General features: G+C 37.2%; 1 protein-coding gene across 1 annotated transcript in view; it reads right to left on the bottom strand.

Annotated features, from left to right (window-relative positions):
* TNFRSF4 (TNF receptor superfamily member 4) overlaps positions 1-22,907 on the bottom strand; it is a 68,899-nt gene that overhangs the window by 22,965 nt on the left and 23,027 nt on the right. Inside the window, exon 5 of the mRNA XM_053689891.1 lies at positions 7,427-7,537. Coding sequence (XP_053545866.1) covers positions 7,427-7,537 — 111 coding nt within the window. The remainder of the gene's footprint in view (positions 1-7,426; positions 7,538-22,907) is intronic.

Raw genomic sequence — 22,907 nt, 5'->3', positions numbered from 1 at the left:
GTTAATAAGTGTAAGGTTAGGGGTGTTTAGACTCGGGGTACATGTTAGGTGCAGACTTAGGAAGTTTTTCCCCATAGGAAACAATGGGGCTGCGTTAGGAGCTGAACGCTGCTTTTTTGCAGGTGTTAGTTTTTTTTTTCAGTTCAAACTGCCCCATTGTTTCCTATGGGGATATCGTGCACGAGCATGTTTTTGAAGCTGGTCGCGTCCGTAAGCAACGCTGGTATTTAGAGTTGAAGTGGCGGTAAATTATGCTCTACGCTCCCTTTTTGGAGCCTAACGCAGCCCTTCAGAGAACTCTAAATACCAGCGTTGTTTAAAAGGTGCGGGGGGAAAAAAACACACGTAGGTGAAAGTGTTTCAAGCTAGATTCCTGCCAAACTAAAAAGTGGAGTGAGAGCCTATTAACTCCCCAACCTCTCTCACTCCGCTTTTTAGTTTGGTTTAGTTTAGTTAACTGAATTTGCTACTGCAAGTTGATTCTTATTGTATGTGACCAATCATACTCTGAGAGTATGAAGAAACCTATAGGAGCAGGGGTCTTGTGGACATATTGTACATGTAGTTTATTATATGCATATATTGTACTGTTAAATACTAAAATATGTATTTTAAGTCTTTTCGTGCGTTAAATAAACGTGTTAATTTCTGTTTAGGAAGAAGATTTAATGTCCGGGATATTAATATCCCATAGAAGACCATAGCCGTGGCTTTTTCATTTTATCAAAGTGTGTTTTTTAAGCTTTGCACTATGTAAAAGATGATTTATGTAATTGACAGTTTTTTTATTATTGTAATTTTTATAGTCACTATAAGGTCAAACTGTACTGACCGTGTTTTACTTCTAATAGTGTAACCTCACTGTACCAAACATGCTCTATATTAATAACATGTTTGTTACAGTGTGGCCGCAATATTAGAAGCCAAGTTGTTCAGTACTGTGTAAACATACTTTGATACTTTTCTAACACTATGATCACACTACATAACGTGTTGAAAAAGTAGAACTCTCAGACTTAACTCATAGCCCATAGGGATATTGTAATGTAACAGTCATATTGTCATTCTCTTTTTTGTTGTTGTTTCTTTATAGCTAGAAAGCAACTTGTTGGTCTATATCATTATTGGCTATAGAGGAAGTGGGTTGCCTCTTATAAAGCAGAGAGATACCTTTGAAATGCTTAAAAGCCACATCCACTCAGCACATTCTTAGAAAAATAAGGACTGGTGTCTTAAGGGTTAGAGAGTTTGATTGTGCCAGCATGGTTAGAGCGGAGGGTTATGGGTCTATCTTATTTTGAAAAGACCAGAGCTAAACGTTGTGGGCTAGCAGTCATAGCTTACCATGATTATGCTGTGTGTCCTTGTATAGGGATATCAGAGATACTCCATTACATTACGTTTGAGCCCTGCAAAACAAATTGTGCAGTCTGAGAGTGAAAGAGCCCCCTTTCTTTCATTCTCAGAAGGCAGAATTTTTTCTTTCTTTGTGTTTTTATAGGTGTCATTCCAGAAAGCACTTTCAAGACACACAGACTTGTTCCATGGCCATTGTGTACATAGGAGGCACCCTATTTCATTTTACTTTGACCAAATCATGCTTGGATTTGATACACACTGAGAGAAGCACACTCACAGGAACGAATAACTGGCTCAATACTATTGTTAGCCTGTTCTATGGCGATTTACCACCTGGGTGCAGCTTCTTTTAGCCCAGTAATGCTTTTCACAGAGAAGAACTTTCCTGTAGTATATCAGTCTGATCCCGCCTATTACGGTCAGTCCAGCGCCGAAATACCAGGCAATTCCTCTCTGAACAAGGAACACAGCAACCCCAGACGATCGTTTCGGCCATCATTGAGCCTCGTCAGTGAGGTGTAGCCATATTCCTCTAAGCAAACTGAGCAAGGAGTCCACGTCTGGTTTCCCCTTTTTCCCATAGGGAGACTAAATACACACAGAGAGAAGCACACTCACAGGAATGAACAACTGGCTCAATACCATTGTTAGCCTGTTCTATGGCGATTTACCACCTAGGTGCAGCTTCTTTTAGCCCAGTAATGCTTTTCACAGAGAAGAACTTTCCTGTAGTATATCAGTCTGATCCCGCCTATTACGGTCAGTCCAGCGCCGAAATACCAGGCAATTCCTCTCTGAACAAGGAACACAGCAACCCCAGACGATCGTCATACTTGGATATGAACTGTGGACTTTTCTGTGTTTTATATTTATGTTCTCCATATTTTGATTGTTTATCCTTGAACAAAAAGTGGTTGTAAAGTTTAATCATTTTAACCCCAGTATCTAGAAATACTCTTAAAAACAGGGGCACTTTAAGTCATTAAACTTTACAAAGATGCTTCTTTTTAAAAAAAATATTTACCATTTATTTACGGTAAATATACCACCGATTCTCGGCCCGCATCTCCTTCTGTATTGAGCATATCGATGACGAATCTGGCTTCCTCCAATTATTGCGTGCCCCTTTTAGGCGTCCAGCTAATGAGGCACGCAACAATTGGTGGAAGCTGGATTCCTCAGCGTAAGGAAATGGTAAGTAATTAAAAAAAGAAGCGTCATTGTAAAGTTTAATTACTTAAAGTGCCCCTGTTTTTAAGATTATTTTTAGATACTGGGCTTTAAATCATTCAACTTTACAATCACTTTAAGTTGTTTGTATATTTAGTAGATATTAAATTAGTTTTAATCTACATTTTCGGTGATATATGGCACAACTTTTAAATATTGATATTGGTGCTTTATTACTACCTCATACTCTGCTAGATTACGAGTTCTGCGTTAGCTTTAAAAAGCAGCATTGAGAGGTCCCAACGCTGCTTTTTACCTAACGCTGGTATTACAAGTCTGACAGGTAGAGGCTCACCGCTCACTTTTCTTCCGCGACTGGAGGCTACCGCAAATCCCCTTACGTCAATTGCGTATCCTATCTTTTTAATGGGATTTGCCTAATGCTGGTATTAAAAGTCTTGGAAGAAGTGAGCGGTAGACCCTCTCCTGGCAAGACTTCTACCGCATTTAAAAGTCAGTAATTAAGAGTTTTATGGGCTAACGCCGGAACATAAAACTCTTAAATAAAGTGCTAAAAAGTACACTAACACCCATAAACTACCTATTAACCCCTAAACCGAGGCCCCCCACATCGCACACACTTAAATAAAAAAATGTAACCCCTAATCTGCCGACCGTACATCGCCGCCACCTACATTATACCTATGAACCCCTAATCTGCTGCCCCTAACATCGCCGACACCTACATTATATTTCTTAACTCCAAATCTGCCTCCCCCAACGTCGCCGCCACCTACCTACAATTATTAACCCCTAATCTGCCGACCGGACATCGCCGCCACTATAATAAATGTATTAACCCCTAAACCGCTGCACTCCAGCCTCACAAACACTATAGTCAATTTTATTAACCCCTAATCTGCCGTCCCCAACGTCGCCGCCACCTACCTACAATTATTAACCCCTAATCTGCCGACCCCAATGTCGCCGCTACTATAATAAAGTTATTAACCCCTAAACCTAAGTCTAACCCTAATCCTAACACCCCCCTAACTTAAATATAATTTAAATAAATCTAGATAAAATTACTATAATTAAATAAATTATTCCTATTTAAAACTAAATACTTACCTATAAGATAAACCCTAAGATAGCTACAATATAACTAATAGTTACGATGTAGCTATTTTAGGATTTATATTTATTTTACAGGCAACTTTGTATTTATTTTAACTAGGTACAATAACTATTAAATAGTTAATAACTATTTAATAGCTACCTAGTTAAAATAACTACAAAATTACCTGTAAAATAAATCCTAACCTAAGTTACAAATACACCTAACACTATACTATCAATAAATTAATTAAATAAACTACAATTATCTAAAATAAAATACAATTAAATAAACTAAACTATATTACAAAAAACAAACACTAAATTACAAAAAATCAAAAAATATTACAAGAAGTTTAATCTAATTACACCTAATCTAAGCCCCCTAATAAAATAAAAAGCCCCCTAAAATAATAAAATTCCCTACCCTAAACTAAATTACAAAGTAATCAGCTCTTTTACCAGCCCTTAAAAGGGCTTTTTGCGGGGCATTGCCCCAAAGTAATCAGCTCTTTTACCTGTAAAAAAAAGAAATACAATACCCCCCAACATTACAACCCACCACCCACACACCCCTACTCTAAAACCCACCCTATCCCCCCTTAAAAAAACCTAACACTACCCCATTGAAGATCACACTACCTTGAGCCGTGTTCACCCAGCCGGGCACCGATGGGCCAGAAGAGGACATCCGGACCGGCAGAAGTCTTCATCCTATCCGGACAGAAGAGGACATCCAGACCGGCAGACAACTTCATCCAGGCGGCATCTTCTATCTTCATCCTTCCGGAGCGGAGCCATCTTCTATCCAGCTGACGCGGAGCCATCCTCTTCAATTGAAGTCCTAACGAAGAATGAAGGTTCCTTTAAATGACGTCATCCAAGATGGCGTCCCTCAAATTCTGATTGGCTGGATGTCCTCTTCTGACCGGATAGGATGAAGACTTCTGCCGGTCCGGATGTCCTCTTCTGGCCTATTGGTGCTCGGCTGGGTGAACACGGCTCAAGGTAGTGTGATCTTCAATGGGGTAGTGTTAGGTTTTTTTAAGGGGGGATCGGGTGGGTTTTAGAGTAGGAGTGTGTGGGTGGTGGGATGTAATTTTGGGGGGGGTATTGTATTTATTTTTTTTACAGGTAAAAGAGCTGATTACTTTGGGGCAATGCGTCGCAAAAAGCCCTTTTAAGGGCTGGTAAAAGAGCTGATTACTTTGTAATTTAGTTTAGGGTAGGGAATTGTATTATTTTGGGGGACTTTTTTATTTTATTAGGGGGCTTAGATTAGGTGTAATTAGATTAACCTTCTTGTAATATTTTTTTATTTTTTGTAATTTAGTGTTTGTTTTTTTTGTAATATAGTTTAGTTTAATTTTATTGTATTTTAGATAATTGTAGTTAATTTATTTAATTAATTTATTGATAGTATAGTGTTATGTGTATTTGTAACTTAGGTTAGGATTTATTTTACAGGTAATTTTGTAGTTATTTTAACTAGGTGGCTATTAAATAGTTATTAACTATTTAATAGCTATTGTACCTAGTTAAAATAAATACAAAGTTGCCTGTAAAATAAATATAAATCCTAAAATAGCTACAATGTAACTATTAGTTATATTGTAGCTATCTTAGGGTTTATTTTATAGCTAAGTATTTAGTTTTAAATAGGATTAATTTATTTAATTATAGTAATTTTATCTAGATTTATTAAAAATAGATTTCAGTTAGGGGGTGTTAGGGTTAGACTTAGGTTTAGGGGTTAATAACTTTATTATAGTAGCGGTGACGTTGGGGTTGGAAGATTAGGGGTTAATAATTGTAGGTAGGTGGCGGCAATGTGGGGGGGCAGATTAGAGGTTAATAAAATTTACTATTGTGTTTGCGAGGTGGGAGTGTGGCGGTTTAGGGGTTAATACATTTATTAAAGTGGCGGCGATGTCGGTTGGCAGATTAGGGGTTAATAATTGTAGGTAGGTGGCGGCGACGTTGGGGGCAGCAGATTAGGGGTTAATAAATATAATGTAGGGTTTGGCGATGTTGGGGGCAGCAGATTAGGGGTTCATAGGGATAATGTAGGTGGCGCCGGTGTCCGGAGCGCAGATTAGGGGTTAATAGTATAATGCAGGTGGTGACGATGTTGGGGGCGGCAGATTAGGGGTTAATAAGTGTAAGGTTAGGGGTGTTTAGACTCGGGGTTCATGTTAGGGTGTTAAGTGTAGACTTAGAAAGTGTTTTCCCATAGGAAACAATGGGGCTGCGTTAGAAGCTGGACGCTGCTTTTTAAAGGTGTTAGGTTTTTTCAAGCCGTCTCAGCCCCATTGTTTCCTATGGGGAAATCGTGCACAAGCACGTTTTAGCCAGCTTCCCGCTACCGTAAGCAACGCTGGTATTACAGGTAGAAGTGGAGCTAAATTTGCTCAACGATCGCTTTTCTGAGGCTAACGCAGCCATTCAGAAAACTTGTAATACCAGCGTTGTTTAAAGTGTGCGCTGGAAAAAAAAGGCTTGTTAGCCCTGCAGGTCTTTACTGACAAAACTCTAGGCGACTGTTTTTAGTATTAAAGTATCTAAAAAAATTGTTTCATTTTAATATTACACTTACTATATATATATATATAAATTTTTTATACAATACAGTACATAGATAAATCATTATACATTAAAAAAAATGAAGATTTGTATTCATGCCAGTCCAGATATAGAAAGAGGAACCAGAAAATAAATCATCAATACGTAATGTCCCATGAATTTCTCTACAGGTTCCTGAAGCACTCCTACTGGGGTTTTTGTGGCACGTGTTTCCTTGTCTATTACAAAGTAAAAATAAACGGCAAAGAATAGCACTGGAAACAGAAATAAACTTTGTTAAAGGGACAGTGTATAATAAAATGTTCTCCCTTCAAACATGTTTCCAATGATCTATTTTAACTGCTGGAGTATATTAAAGGGACGTGAAACTCAGGTTCTACATGCTGATTGGTGGCTGCATATATATATATATATATATATATATAAATATAAATATATATATATATACACCTATTGTCATTGTTTCACATGTGTTCAGTTAGAAACCAGTAGTGCTTTGCTGTTCCTTCAACAAATGATACCAAGAGAATGAAGCAAATTTGATAATAGAAGTAAACTAGAAAGTTGTATGCTCTACTTAAATCATGAAAGAAAAATTTTGGGTTTCATGTCCCTTTAATGTGTTTACCAACAGCTCCTTTACTTTTAATTTATAATTTGCAATAGCTGTTTCTTCTGTTGAAACATAAACCTCAAAACATAGCAAGAGGCATCAGAAATAAAAAAAAAATCCCGTTGGAGATGGAAGAGAGAGTCCAGCTCTTATTAAAGGCACACTGTACCCAAAATATTTCTTTTGTGATTCAGATAGAGCATGAAATTTTAAGCAACTTTCTAGTTTACTCCTATTATTATATTTTCTTCATTCTCTTGGTATCTTTATTTGAAATGCAAGAATGTAAGTTTAGATGCCGGCCCATTTTTGGTGAACAACCTTGGTTGTCCTTGCTGATTGGTGGATAAATTCATCCACCAATAAAAAAGTGCTGTCCAGAGTTCTGAAACCAAAAAAAAGCTTAGATGCCTTCTTTTTCAAATAATGATAGCAAGAGAACGAAGAAAAATTGATAATAGGAGTAAATTAGAAAGTTGCTTAAAATTGCATGCTCTATCTGAATTACAAAAGAAAAAATTTGGGTTCAGTGTCCCTTTAAGGGCTTCCATGTTGTTTTGCCACATGCATAAAAATGTTACTTACGTTCAAACCTTGTGTTCTTCTTTTTCTTATTCATCTGTATAACCATCATCAGAATGATTCCAGCAGAGGCAGTCAGCAGGATTACACCAATTACAATCAAAGGCAAGCTTCCTAGAGAAAAGAAACTAGTCAGTGAAGATTCTATGCAACCAGGCGAGGAACAACATGTCATTTCTGTTCTATTGTATCAATTAAAGGGACACTCAAGTCAAAATAAACTTTATGACACAGAAATAGCAGCAGTTTTAAGACACTTTCCAATTTACTTCAATTATCAAATTTTGCACAGTCTTTTTATATACATACTTTCTGGGGAACAAAATCCTACTGAGCATGCGCACAAGCTCACAGGGTATACGTATACTAGTCTGTGATTGGCTGATATCTGTCACATGATACAGGAGGCCGGAATTTGAGAGAAAAAATTAATTTGTAAAATTTGTATTATTTGAAATTCAGTGTAGGTGTTTTTGCATTGTCTTTTTATTATGCACTTATTGAGTGGACTTTTAAATAGGCTTGGTCATCTCATATACAGTAGTCAACATTTCATGATCAAAATGTATATGAAATAAAAATGTGTGTTGGCTGTATCTTTTATATATTTACTACATCCTCTTTCAAACAGCACTAAGTCACAGGGTCATCTGGGTGGCTTTAGATCTCCTAGAAAATGGCTCTTCGCCTATGTACCCCCAACTTTTATCTCTTTCCCTTTAGTGATGTGTATATATATGTATATATATATATATATATATATATATATATATATATATATATATATATATATATATATATATATATATATATATACTGTATATGTGATGCTTTCTGTCATAAGTCAGGTGAAGTGATAATTGCACCTCATATTAATTAACTGATAAGATAGGGGCCCTAATATTCAAAACCTCCTGCTCAGGTGAGTTATTCTAAAATGATCCTTCAGCACTGTGAGATCTCTAGTGAAATTTTCAAAAGGCAGATTTTACTTTACTTCTCCAAGGGGCGTTCCATGCATTCCTGTATGTGAAGGAGAGAGAAGCCCAGAGCAATATAGCACTGCATGACATGATAGTCATGTTGCATTTACACTTTGTGCTTTCTATTTTATATCACTTTACACTTCAGATTACATTTTATTACATTTAAACTTTGCACTTTCTATTTTGTATTTTATTTTGTGTAGATTTTGTGTAGTGCAGTGTATTTAGGATTGTGAGTTTACAAATTCTGATTATATAGCAGACTTTACAGAGACAGAACACACTGAATTTTCTAAGACACATGGGAATCCCAGAGAGATGCCTTCCATAGAAAGTAATGAAGCTCTCTGGTATAGAAAAGTTCATATGGGAAAGAGAAGGTAACTGGAGAAACCCTGGGGCTGATGTAAAGGCTCTGTTTGCATCAGATACAAATTAAACTGAAATGTTTTCACTACAATTTGACCTGCTTTTGTCTATATTTTATTATATATTACTTTTCTGTTTGTTAAAATAAGTATATTGGGAATTTTGAGCAAACTTCACCTGCATACAGCTGTCGAGACAAATCAGCGAGACCAGCTTGTTTAAAATGCTTAGAAAATTTCACAAGACTGGTGAGAGAGCTTCAGATATACCCTGAGAACTCATCTGTTCAGCCCAGGGAATTGCCCTCTCCATCCCACTTTCTGAAAATGTCAGTTTTAGTTTGCAATGCAGCAAATACATGGTGTAATGTAATTTGTATATATAAACAGAAATATACAAAGTAAGATCCTAATTTGTTAAAGTAAAACAGAGGTGCAACAAACTCTCCTATCACGCAGTGCTGTATTGCACTGGGCTTGTCTATCCTTTATATATAGAAATGAGAGAGATTTTGCAGTGCTGGAGAGTTCTGCCCTTTTTCATTTGAATATTCAGTGAATTCAGCCTCTGTGAAGTCTGAACAGCAATTTCTCTCCAAGTTGGAGAATCTTGAATATCAGTATGGATGGGCGAATGTGCTGAAAGTGTAATTCGTTTGGTGGAATGAATAGTCCTGTGGACATTCGTTTTGGACAATCAATGTTGATAATAAATTAAAATTCAGTAATCGAATGTTATTTCCAGTTTTGAATGTTACATTTGTTTTTGAATGTTCATAATTGGATCGAATATCCACATTCGAAATTTCGAATGTAACATTCAATTTAACAAATACTATTCAGAAGTTAATAGTTCATGTGGTAGGGAATTTAGTAAATTGATACACAATAGATACAAATAAATCAATTTCAATGTTTCTATTTCGAATATTGTATAATTTGAACATTACATTTAAAGAGAGCATTAGAAATACTATTACAAATAGATTGATTCAAATTTTTCAAATTCAAATTTTGCATAATTCGAATCAAATTATTAGAAAAATTCAAATAGAATATTACATTTAAAGAAAGCATTCAAAATACTATTACATTAAAACATATGTTAGAATGTTATACAAACATACAAAATTCAAAATGAATGAACAAATGTGTTAAAATTCGTTTCAGTTTTTGAATGTTGCAAAACATTCGCACACCCCTAAATATCAGGGCCAGAGTCAGAGGCACAGATACGTTTTTAAAATTAGCCCACAAATGTGGAAAATATTTTCAAACATTGCTGATTTAAGAGAAAGTCAATGATGCTATGTTGCTGGGATTTTAACAGTTTGTCTGTATTTCTTGCTGGGGAGTGAGATGTACTGTGTATATATATAAATCAGGGGTTGAAATGTATCCCAAAAACTCTACTAAAATATGAATTTTAGAGTCACTATATGCTAAACTTTAATTTACTTTTACACATTTTTGTTGTTGTTGTTGGGTGTAATAAAATGAATGTCTTTATCTAGACTCCTAACCTAATAGAAGAAACATTTAGTTTTATTTATTATTTAGGCTCAGATTACGACTGGCACGTTGACAGTTATGCGTGAGCGATATCAGGTTTATCTTGGTTGTTTGCAGGGATAGGCACAGACAAAGGCTACGGCGGACATTTTCCAAAGTACGGACCTTAGTGAAGGACACCAAGGTACATTTGAAATTAAAACCATTATTTTATAGTGCTTGGTGTTATTATACTGATGCAGATACCACTGGTCTATAACCAGCCCTCCTCTGACCATACCCATGAGCCAGTGTCACTACTGTGTCATTATATAGTGCTGGGTGTTATTATACTGATGCAGATACCACTGATTCTATAACCAGCCCTCCTCTGGCTATACCCATGAGCCAGTGTCACTACTGTGTCATTATATAGTGCTGGGTGTTATTATACTGATGCAGATACCACTGATCCTATAACCAGCCCTCCTCTGGCTATAGGCATGTGCCAGTGTCACTACTGTGTCATTATATAGTGCTGGGTGTTATTACACTGATGCAGATACCACTGATCCTAGAAGCAGCCCTCCTCTGGCTATAGGCATGTGCCAGTGTCACTACTGTGTCATTATACAGTGCTGGGTGTTATTATACTGATGCAGATACCACTGATCCTATAACCAGCCCTCCTCTGGCTATAGGCATGTGCCAGTGTCACTACTGTGTCATTATATAGTGCTGGGTGTTATTATACTGATGCAGATACCACTGATTCTATAACTAGCCCTCCTCTGGCTATAGGCATGTGCCAGTGTCACTACTGTGTCATTATATAGTGCTGGGTGTTATTATACTGATGCAGATACCACTGATCCTATAACCAGCCTTCCTCTGGCTATACACATGTGCCAGTGTCACTACTGAGTCATTATATAGTGCTGGGTGTTATTATACTGATGCAGATACCACTGGTCTATAACCAGCTCTCCTCTGACCATACCCATGAGCCAGTGTCACTACTGTGTCATTATATAGTGCTGGGTGTTATTATACTGATGCAGATACCACTGATTCTATAACTAGCCCTCCTCTGGCTATACCCATGTGCCAGTGTCACTACTGTGTCTTTGTATAGAGCTGGGTGTTATTATACAGATGCAGATACCACTGATTCTATAACCAGCCCTCCTCTGGCTATACACATGTGCCAGTGTCACTACTGTGTCATTATATAGTGCTGGGTGTTATTATACTGATGCAGATACCACTGATTCTATAACCAGCCCTCCTCTGGCTATAGGCATGTGCCAGTGTCACTACTGTGTCATTATATAGTGCTGGGTGTTATTATACTGATGCAGATACCACTGATCCTATAACCAGCCCTCCTCTGGCTATACACATGTGCCAGTGTCACTACTGTGTCATTATATAGTGCTGGGTGTTATTATACTGATGCAGATACCACTGATTCTATAACCAGCCCTCCTCTGGCTATACCCATGTGCCAGTGTCACTACTGTGTCATTATATAGTGCTGGGTGTTATTATACTGATGCAGATACCACTGATTCTATAACCAGCCCTCCTCTGGCTATACCCATGAGCCGGTGTCACTACTGTGTCATTATATAGTGCTGGGTGTTATTATACTGATGCAGATACCACTGATCCTATAACCAGCCCTCCTCTGGCTATACCCATGTGCCAGTGTCACTACTGTGTCATTATATAGTGCTGGGTGTTATTATACTGATGCAGATACCACTGACCCTATAACCAGCCCTCCTCTGGCTATACCCATGTGCCAGTGTCACTACTGTGTCATTATATAGTGCTGGGTGTTAATATACTGATGCAGATACCCCTGATTCTATAACCAGCCCTCCTCTGGCTATACCCATGTGCCAGTGTCACTACTGTGTCATTATATAGTGCTGGGTGTTATTATACTGATGCAGATACCACTGATTCTATAACTAGCCCTGCTCTGGCTATACCCGTGTGCCAGTGTCACTACTGTGTCATTATATAGTGCTGGGTGTTATTATACTGATGCAGATACCACTGATTCTATAACCAGCCCTCCTCTGGCTATACCCATGTGCCTGTGTCATTATATTGTGCTGGGTGTTATTATACTGATGCAAATACCACTGACCCTATAACCAGCCCTTGTCTGGCTATACACATGTGCCAGTGTCACTACTGTGTTTTTGTATAGAGCTGGGTGTTATTATACTGACGCAGATACACATCCAGTATTTTACTCAGGCTTTATTTATTCCATAACTTATCACCCAATATCGCTAGAAGTCTCTTGACAAGCCACTAACTTTATTCACACTACATATTTTTTTTCATTCATATTATTTAATCAGAAAGAAAATATATACTAAGGTTGTGGCGGACACTGCAAGGGCTAGTCTCGGACACCAGTGTCCGTGTACGGACACCTTGCCTATCCCTGGTTGTTTGCGAGTGTCAGATGTAACGCTCATATTACAAGTTGAAAGTAAACACGATCGCTTGAGCACAATTGAAGTTAATGCGCATTGGGATAACGCAACATCAGAATTCTGGTTAACTGTTTCGCAAAACAAAAAAGTGTCACAAAACACATAAAAAATAGTTACACTCAAAATAACACTATCTATTAAAAATTATTTAAAAAAAATATTTCACAAAAAAGTTATAAGGGCTCAAATATATAAGGTCTCAGGTGTCTAAATAAATATATATATATATATATATATATATATATGTAAATATATGTATGTGTGTGTGTTCATATATGTATTTACAGACAAATAAAGACATATAAATACATATAGTAAGTACATATATATAAATAGACATATATAAGTGAATTGGAGCCCTTTGAAGTCAAGTAAATGAAAACATGTAAAAGCAATATTCATATTTAATAAAGGTTTTAACTATATATTTACTGTAAATATTTTACATTCCAATGTTCTGCACAGAGGGGAATATGTTCTAAGTATAAAGAAGAAGTCCTGACTGACTGACTGACTGATCAATGCCCAGCTCAAACGGTTTAGCCTAGAAATGTGAAATTTGGAAGTTACGTTGTTTTTATGACGTAAGCATCCACTAAAGAAGGATTTTTGGAAATTACGTCCCTAAGGGGGTGAAAAAGGGGGGTGAATTTTTAATGAGGTTACCTATATCTCAAAAACCGAAGATGTTACAGACATGAAAATTGGTATTTAGATTCTCCTTTAAAAATAAAGAAACATGTGTTTTACCAGTTCCCAAAAATCCACCAAAGGGGGTGAAATGTGGGGGTGATTTAGGAGGATACCTATATCTCAAAAATCAAAGATGTTACACAGTCGGGAAAATTGGTATTAACATTCTCCTTTAAAAATAAAGAAACACTTGTTTTACCATTTCCTGAAAATCCACTTAAAGGGGGTGAAAAGGGGGGGGGGCATATGAGGATACCTTTATCTCAAAAACCGAAGATGTTAAAATTTGTATTTACATTCTCCTTTAAAAATAAACACGTGTTTTACCATTTCCCGAAAATCTAATTAAGGGGGGTGAAAAGGGTGTGTGTGATTTATGAGGATCCCTATATCTCAAAAACCGAAGATGTTAAAAAAGTAAAAATTCATTATAAAGTAAATTTACATGCCACATTTCTTGCTCCTAACGTTAGTAGTCCTCAAAATATGGATATCACTAATATAACTTTTTTCACATCTGACAGTTGAGTCATAATATATCATTACAATTTAATATTAAAGTAATTGTAAACAGAATAATAATAACATTTTTGATGTGCCGGACAAACGCCCCGACTACAACTTAGCTGATTGGCACCCATTTACGAGAAACACAGAAAATTAACGAAAACTCCCGAAGTTCATGTCAGTGTGATATACCTTTAAATTTGGACACCACAAGTACTTCCTTCCTATTTAAGGAAACATTCTAGCCTCATTCTGGGCCTGAAAATTGAAGTTGTTCCTTCACAGTTCACTTTGTCTCCTGTGAAATAACTTTGCTCTTAGACTTTACTAAGTCTTTCAGGTCTTTAAGCTCATTCCTTACTATATGCGCTGCATATTCTGTTGCTACCTTTACTCCCTACCGGAACCAGCCTGCCAGATTACTACGCTTACCGGAACTTCATACTACAGACGCCGAAGTCGCGCTCACACTGAGCGGTTACCGGAGCTCAATATGCCTGCCTGTCAGCTCCTTTTAGCTCTCTCATACCCACGCTGCCTCAACCTCCCTGGTTACAAGATAAGTACCGCTCTCCACGCACAAATACTTACCTTGTTATTTTTGTATCAATCCTATATACGATTGCCTTTTTTGTATATTAACCTGTCATCTGGAAAAGTACTTTTAATACGTATTTGGGATATATGAGAGTGTGTTTGGACTGTACATATTTTATTGAGTGCTTGTGTGAGTGCGTGAAAACCTTGCTTATACATAAAAGCAACAACTTTACCTTGGATATTATTGAACTGCCATTTGAGTGATTTAACCCATTCATTACTCTCATTTTCTCTGTGGTTCTCCTTGTTATATCTATATCAGTGCCTATCCACATTTCCTTATGTGTCATTGCAAGATATAATTTCATGTATATTAAATCAATTACTAAACTAAAGCCTCACCTTATATAACAAGTTGAACAAGTGATTTCTTCTTGCTTATTATAAGAAAAGAGCAACAAAACCTTTATTTTTGTCATAGATTTGTATTCACCATTTAAAGTGATTGTGAATATCACAGAATTTTCAGGCCTATAAAATATAGGACATACCACTAAATATAAATATGGATCCCAGTGAAATAAAGAATTAAATCACTAATATCAATCAAAAATTGGAATATTTAGCAAGGGCTTTAACTGAATTACAAACAGAAAACAAGGCACTTAAAACACTAGTAAAAGAATGTTTACCTGTGAAAAGTTTAGAAACACCTGAACCACATATTAATTACCCACAAACCTTCACTGGTAAACGAAGTGAATATAGAGATTTTAAAAATGCTTGTAATTTACTTTTCTCACTTAGGCCTAAGACTTATCATTCTGAAAGAATCAAAGTATGCACCACTATCTCTTTCCTCCAGGGGGAGCCCCGCTCATGGGCTAATAGATTTTTTGAGAATAACCATCCAATACTTGATTCTTTGGAAGATTTTTTTCTAGCAATGACATCCTTATATGAGGACTCTCACACTCAGATCACTGCAGAAACAAAACTAAGATCTTTGAAACAAGGAAAAAGGAACGTAGAAGAATACATCACTGAGTTCCAAATGTGGATTGATGATTCTAAGTGGAATGAAATAAGTTTAAAGAACCAATTCAGATTGGGACTTTCTGAATCTTTAAAAGATGAGTTGTCCCGCTTGGAGATGCCTGAATCTTTAAACGGTCTCATAAAATTGAGCACAACTCTGGATCGTAGACTACGCGAAAGGAAGGCTGAAAGGGCTTCTTTTGATGTAACACAGCGACGTTCATATCATTACACTCCAACCCCGGAAAAGGGTACATCTAATCAAACTCCAATGGAAATTGGAGCTATAAGGGGACCCCTTACACCCGAAGAAAAGGCCAGACGTAAATTTGAAAACCTTTGTTTATATTGTGGGCAAAAGGAACATTCCGTCTCAAACTGCCCAAATCTTCTAAGACAAAAAAAGGGTAAGATGCTTATAAAACATAATATTTTACTCCTTGCTCAAAACCCTCAACTGACTGTTGATCTTTCTTTACAGTGGGATCAGAAAAACATACGATCTAAAGCGTTGATCGATTCTGGGGCAGCCGGAAATTATATTGATATATCTTTTGTTAAACTAAATAAAATCCCTATTGTTTGCAAGGCACAACCAGTATCTGTTAAACTCATTGACGGCACACACATACAAAATGGTCCCATTACACATCAAACAATACCACTTTTAGTGACTACTGATAAAGGCCATACTGAATATCTGTCCTTTGATTTAATCACTATCCATATGCATACTCTTATTCTAGGATTTTCTTGGCTAAACAAACATAATCCCAGCATTGACTGGTCAAGCACACAGCTAACTTTAGAATCACCATACTGTTTAAATACCTGTTATCCTTTTCAGCTAATCTCTACCATAGAAAAAGAACTACCAGAAATTTATCAGGATCTGGCAGAGGTGTTTGACTTAAAAGAAGCAGAAAATCTCCCTCCTCATAGGGAGTTTGACTGCCCTATTGATATAATACCAGGGTCTCAAATACCTCACGGTAAAATATACCCATTATCACAAGAAGAGTTAACTTATTTACGCTCTTATCTCGACGACAACCTCCGAAAGGGTTTTATATCACATTCAACATCACCAGCATCAGCTGGAATGTTTCTAGTACGTAATAAAGACGGTACTATAAGACCTATCATTGATTATAGAGCTTTAAATGAAATAACTATTAAAAACAGATACCCTCTACCACTTATACCTGAATTATTAGAACGATTGAATGAAGCAACTATCTATTCCAAACTTGACCTTAAGGGGGCTTATAACCTCATACGTATGAAAGAAGGTCATGAATGGAAAACCGCCTTTAGAACCCGCTACGGGCTTTTCCAATATAATGTGATGCCGTTTGGTCTGAGCAATGCTCCCGCAACCTTTCAGCATTTTATTAATGAAATATTCCATGATCTCATGGACATTTGTGTTATCATATACTTAGATGACATCTTGATATATTCCAAAACTCCCTCTGAACACGAAAAGCACGTAAGATGGGTACTTACTCGTCTTAAGGAACACAAATTATACGCCAAGTTAGAAAAATGCGTATTCCATGTTTCTAAGATAAAATTCTTAGGTTATATACTCACTCCTAATAAAATACAAATGGATCCTGAAAAGATTTCTGCTATTATTGATTGGCCTATTCCCACCACTGTAAAATCACTACAACGCTTCATTGGTTTCGCCAATTTTTACCGAAAGTTTATTAAAAAAATTTCTTCAATAGTCAGACCACTAACCCAATTAACCAGTATTAATCAAAAATTCAAGTGGTCTGACAAAGCACAAGAAACCTTTGATACTCTTAAAGAACTATTCACTACTGCTCCAATACTTTTGCTCCCCAATTTCGAAGCTCAATTCCAACTCGAAGTGGATGCCTCAAACACTGGCATAGGAGCAGTACTTTCTCAAAAGCAAGGTGATGATGGTGAAATTCACCCAATCGCTTTTTTCTCCAGAACATTAACTAGTGCTGAAGTTAACTATAGTGTGGGTGATAAGGAACTTCTGGCTATAAAGAGTGCTCTAGAACAATGGAGACACCTCTTAGAAGGATCAAAACTTCCCTTCATAATATTTACTGACCATAAGAACCTTGAATACTTGAAGAAGAACAAAACTTTGACAGCCAGACAAGCAAGATGGTCTTTATTCTTAGACCGCTTTAACTTCATCATCACCTACAAACCAGGCCACAAAATACGAAAGCTGATGCTCTATCTAGAATATCAGAAACTTCACCCCATGATCCCCCTAATTATACTATCTCACCTGAAAAGTTCATTGGTGTCCTCACACCTATAGAACAAGAAGTACATAATGCCTTAAAAGAAGATACAATACCTCACCAGTATTGTTCCAAAGACCCTCAAACCGGCCTATACTATCATAACAATCAATTATATGTACCCGAGAGTATCAGATCATCAGTCCTCTCACATACCCATGATGATATCATTTATGGACATCCGGGAATCCAAAAAACCATTGACCTCACCAGACGTAATTTCTGGTGGCCAGGCATGAATAAATACATCTATGAATATGTATCCGGGTGTGAGAATTGTGCTCGAAACAAATTAGTTCACAAAAGACCAATTGGTTTACTTACACCTCTGCCTATTCCGGATAAACCATGGAGTACCATAGCAATGGATTTCATTGTTGAATTACCTCTTTCACAACAAAATAACACAATCATGGTAATAGTGGATCATTTAACCAGATTAGCACATGTCATCCCTCTCAAGGGATTACCCACAGCTATAACAACTGCTAGAGTTTTTCTTGACCAAGTAGTTAGATTACATGGACTACCGACCAACATAGTTACAGACAGGGGAACCCAGTTTACATCCTCTTTCTGGATATCTCTATGTAAACTGTTAAAGATTGACCATCGATATACGACTGCTTTCCATCCACAGACAAATGGACTAACAGAGAGACTGAATCAGACCATAGAGCAATTCTTACGTTGTTATATATCACATCTTCAAGATGACTGGTCAGTTTATCTCCCCATGGCTGAATTCACATATAACAATTCTTTAAGCGCCTCTATCAAAACCTCCCCCTTTCATGCGACATATGGTTTTCACCCTAACACTATATCTCTTTCTAGTAAAGCAGTAAATTCCCCTGTAGCTACAGAATTTACATCCAATCTCCAAGAAAGACTAAATGTCCTGAAGTTACATCTGAAGGAAGCAAAAAACTATCAAAAAAGATATTATGATCTAACTCATGGACAAGGCCCTGATTACAAGATTGGGGACTTAGTACTCCTTTCAACTAGGAATCTCAAACTTCATGTTCCAAGCAAAAAACTTGCTAATCAGTTTTTGGGTCCTTTCGCAATCGAACAAGTAATCAATTCCAATGTGGTAAAACTTAAATTGCCTACAGATTATAAAATTCATCCATCTTTTCATATCTCTTTGTTGAAACCATATCCTGTCAAAGTTCGCACTTCTGACTCACCCCCACCTCCTGTAATGGTGGATAACCAGGAGGAATTTAAGGTAGAATCCATACTTGACTCTAGGATAAATAGACATAAATTGGAATATCTCATTAAATGGAAAGGTTACGGCTCATTCATTCATCTGTTCATTCACCCCAGTTGGTCAGGGCTTTCCATAGGAAGTACCCCCTCAAACCGCATCTGGAATCCCCAGGGGTGATTCCCTGAGGGGGGGGGGACATGTGATATACCTTTAAATTTGCACACCACAAGTACTTCCTTCCTATTTAAGGAAACATTCTAGCCTCATTCTGGGCCTGAAAATTGAAGTTGTTCCTTCACAGTTCACTTTGTCTCCTGTGAAATAACTTTGCTCTTAGACTTTACTAAGTCTTTCAGGTCTTTAAGCTCATTCCTTACTATATGCGCTGCATATTCTGTTGCTACCTTTACTCCCTACCGGAACCAGCCTGCCAGATTACTACGCTTACCGGAACTTCATACTACAGACGCCGAAGTCGCGCTCACACTGAGCGGTTACCGGAGCTCAATCTGCCTGCCTGTCAGCTCCTTTTAGCTCTCTCATACCCACGCTGCCTCAACCTCCCTGGTTACAAGCTAAGTACCGCTCTCCACGCACAAATACTTACCTTGTTATTTTTGTATCAATCCTATATACGATTGCCTTTTTTGTATATTAACCTGTCATCTGGAAAAGTACTTTTGATACGTATTTGGGATATATGAGAGTGTGTTTGGACTGTACATATTTTATTGAGTGCTTGTGTGAGTGCGTGAAAACCTTGCTTATACATAAAAGCAACAACTTTACCTTGGATATTATTGAACTGCCATTCGAGTGATTTAACCCATTCATTACTCTCATTTTCTCTGTGGTTCTCCTTGTTATATCTATATCAGTGCCTATCCACATTTCCTTATGTGTCATTGCAAGATATAATTTCATGTATATTAAATCAATTACTAAACTAAAGCCTCACCTTATATAACAAGTTGAACAAGTGATTTCTTCTTGCTTATTATAAGAAAAGAGCAACAAAACCTTTATTTTTGTCATAGATTTGTATTCACCATTTAAAGTGATTGTGAATATCACAGTCAGTGAGTGTGCAACCCGACCGGGCACACACATGAGGGCACACGTTGTTGGGAGGGGTCGTGTTTTTGCTATTTTTTTACAAATCACAAAATCCATGTGAGTAAAGCCGCGGGCAACAGCTAGTATCTGTATATATCTATACATATATAGGTATACATTTATGTTTTACTAATATACCATCAGATATATGTAGAAATATGTATTTATGAATAAATATAACATATTTTGCTATGTGAAGAACATTGAAATGTGAAATATTCATATTTTCATGTTGAGTTGGCACACTTGAGAATATGCCATTGGGTTTGCACGCGAGAAGGTTGTTTTTTGCTCCATTGACTTCTATGGGGGAATACATTAACGAGCCCGATATTCTAACTTTGGCTAACCCTATTCGGACAAGTGAAAACGTTTTACTTTCAACTTGTAATACACTCGCTACCCGAAGTGCACAAAAAGCTTACCTCTAGCTGAGTTAACATATACATATAAACCCTAAAACTGCTAACAGTACATTACCTAAAATATGCAAAAACATAATTTATGTAAGAACTTACCTGATAAATTCATTTCTTTCATATTAACAAGAGTCCATGAGCTAGTGACGTATGGGATATACATTCCTACCAGGAGGGGCAAAGTTTCCCAAACCTTAAAATGCCTATAAATACACCCCTCACCACACCCACAAATCAGTTTAACGAATAGCCAAGAAGTGGGGTGATAAGAAAAAGTGCGAAGCATATAAAATAAGGAATTGGAATAATTGTGCTTTATACAAAAAAATCATAACCACCACAAAAAAGGGTGGGCCTCATGGACTCTTGTTAATATGAAAGAAATGAATTTATCAGGTAAGTTCTTACATAAATTATGTTTTCTTTCATGTAATTAACAAGAGTCCATGAGCTAGTGACGTATGGGATAATGACTACCCAAGATGTGGATCTTTCCACACAAGAGTCACTAGAGAGGGAGGGATAAAATAAAGACAGCCAATTCCTGCTGAAAATAATCCACACCCAAAATAAAGTTTTAACAAAAAACATAAGCAGAAGATTCAAACTGAAACCGCTGCCTGAAGAACTTTTCTACCAAAAACTGCTTCAGAAGAAGAAAATACATCAAAATGGTAGAATTTAGTAAAAGTATGCAAAGAAGACCAAGTTGCTGCTTTGCAGATCTGGTCAACCGAAGCTTCATTCCTAAACGCCCAGGAAGTAGATACTGACCTAGTAGAATGAGCTGTAATTCTTTGAGGCGGAGTTTTACCCGACTCAACATAGGCAAGATGAATTAAAGATTTCAACCAAGATGCCAAAGAAATGGCAGAAGCTTTCTGGCCTTTCCTAGAACCGGAAAAGATAACAAATAGACTAGGAGTCTTACGGAAAGATTTCGTAGCTTCAACATAATATTTCAAAGCTCTAACAACATCCAAAGAATGCAATGATTTCTCCTTAGAATTCTTAGGATTAGGACATAATGAAGGAACCACAATTTCTCTACTAATGTTGTTGGAATTCACAACTTTAGGTAAAAATTCAAAAGAAGTTCGCAACACCGCCTTATCCTGATGAAAAAATCAGAAAAGGAGACTCACACGAAAGAGCAGATAATTCAGAAACTCTTCTAGCAGAAGAGATGGCCAAAAGGAACAAAACTTTCCAAGAAAGTAATTTAATGTCCAATGAATGCATAGGTTCAAACGGAGGAGCTTGAAGAGCTCCCAGAACCAAATTCAAACTCCAAGGAGGAGAAATTGACTTAATGACAGGTTTTATACGAACCAAAGCTTGTACAAAACAATGAATATCAGGAAGAATAGCAATCTTTCTGTGAAAAAGAACAGAAAGAGCAGAGATTTGTCCTTTCAAAGAACTTGCGGACAAACCCTTATCCAAACCATCCTGAAGAAATTGAAAAATTCTCGGTATTCTAAAAGAATGCCAAGAAAAATGATGAGAAAGACACCATGAAATATAAGTCTTCCAGACTCTATAATATATCTCTCGAGATACAGATTTACGAGCCTGTAACATAGTATTAATCACGGAGTCAGAGAAACCTCTATGACCAAGAATCAAGCGTTCAATCTCCATACCTTTAAATTTAAGGATTTCAGATCCGGATGGAAAAAAGGACCTTGTGACAGAAGGTCTGGTCTTAACGGAAGAGTCCATGGCTGGCAAGATGCCATCCGGACAAGATCCGCATACCAAAACCTGTGAGGCCATGCCGGAGCTATTAGCAGAACAAACGAGCATTCCCTCAGAATCTTGGAGATTACTCTTGGAAGAAGAACTAGAGGCGGAAAGATATAGGCAGGATGATACTTCCAAGGAAGTGATAATGCATCCACTGCCTCCGCCTGAGGATCCCGGGATCTGGACAGATACCTGGGAAGTTTCTTGTTTAGATGAGAGGCCATCAGATCTATCTCTGGGAGCCCCCACAATTGAACAATCTGAAGAAATACCTCTGGGTGAAGAGACCATTCGCCCGGATGCAACGTTTGGCGACTGAGATAATCCGCTTCCCAATTGTCTACACCTGGGATATGAACCGCAGAGATTAGACAGGAGCTGGATTCCGCCCAAACCAAAATTCGAGATACTTCTTTCATAGCCAGAGGACTGTGAGTCCCTCCTTGATGATTGATGTATGCCACAGTTGTGACATTGTCTGTCTGAAAACAAATGAACGATTCTCTCTTCAGAAGAGGCCAAAACTGAAGAGCTCT

This window comes from Bombina bombina, chromosome 8 (genome assembly GCF_027579735.1).
Source record: "Bombina bombina isolate aBomBom1 chromosome 8, aBomBom1.pri, whole genome shotgun sequence".
In the NCBI taxonomy this organism is placed as follows: domain Eukaryota; kingdom Metazoa; phylum Chordata; class Amphibia; order Anura; family Bombinatoridae; genus Bombina; species Bombina bombina.
Note: the sequence above shows the minus strand (reverse complement) of the source record. Positions and strands in the feature narration are given on the sequence as shown.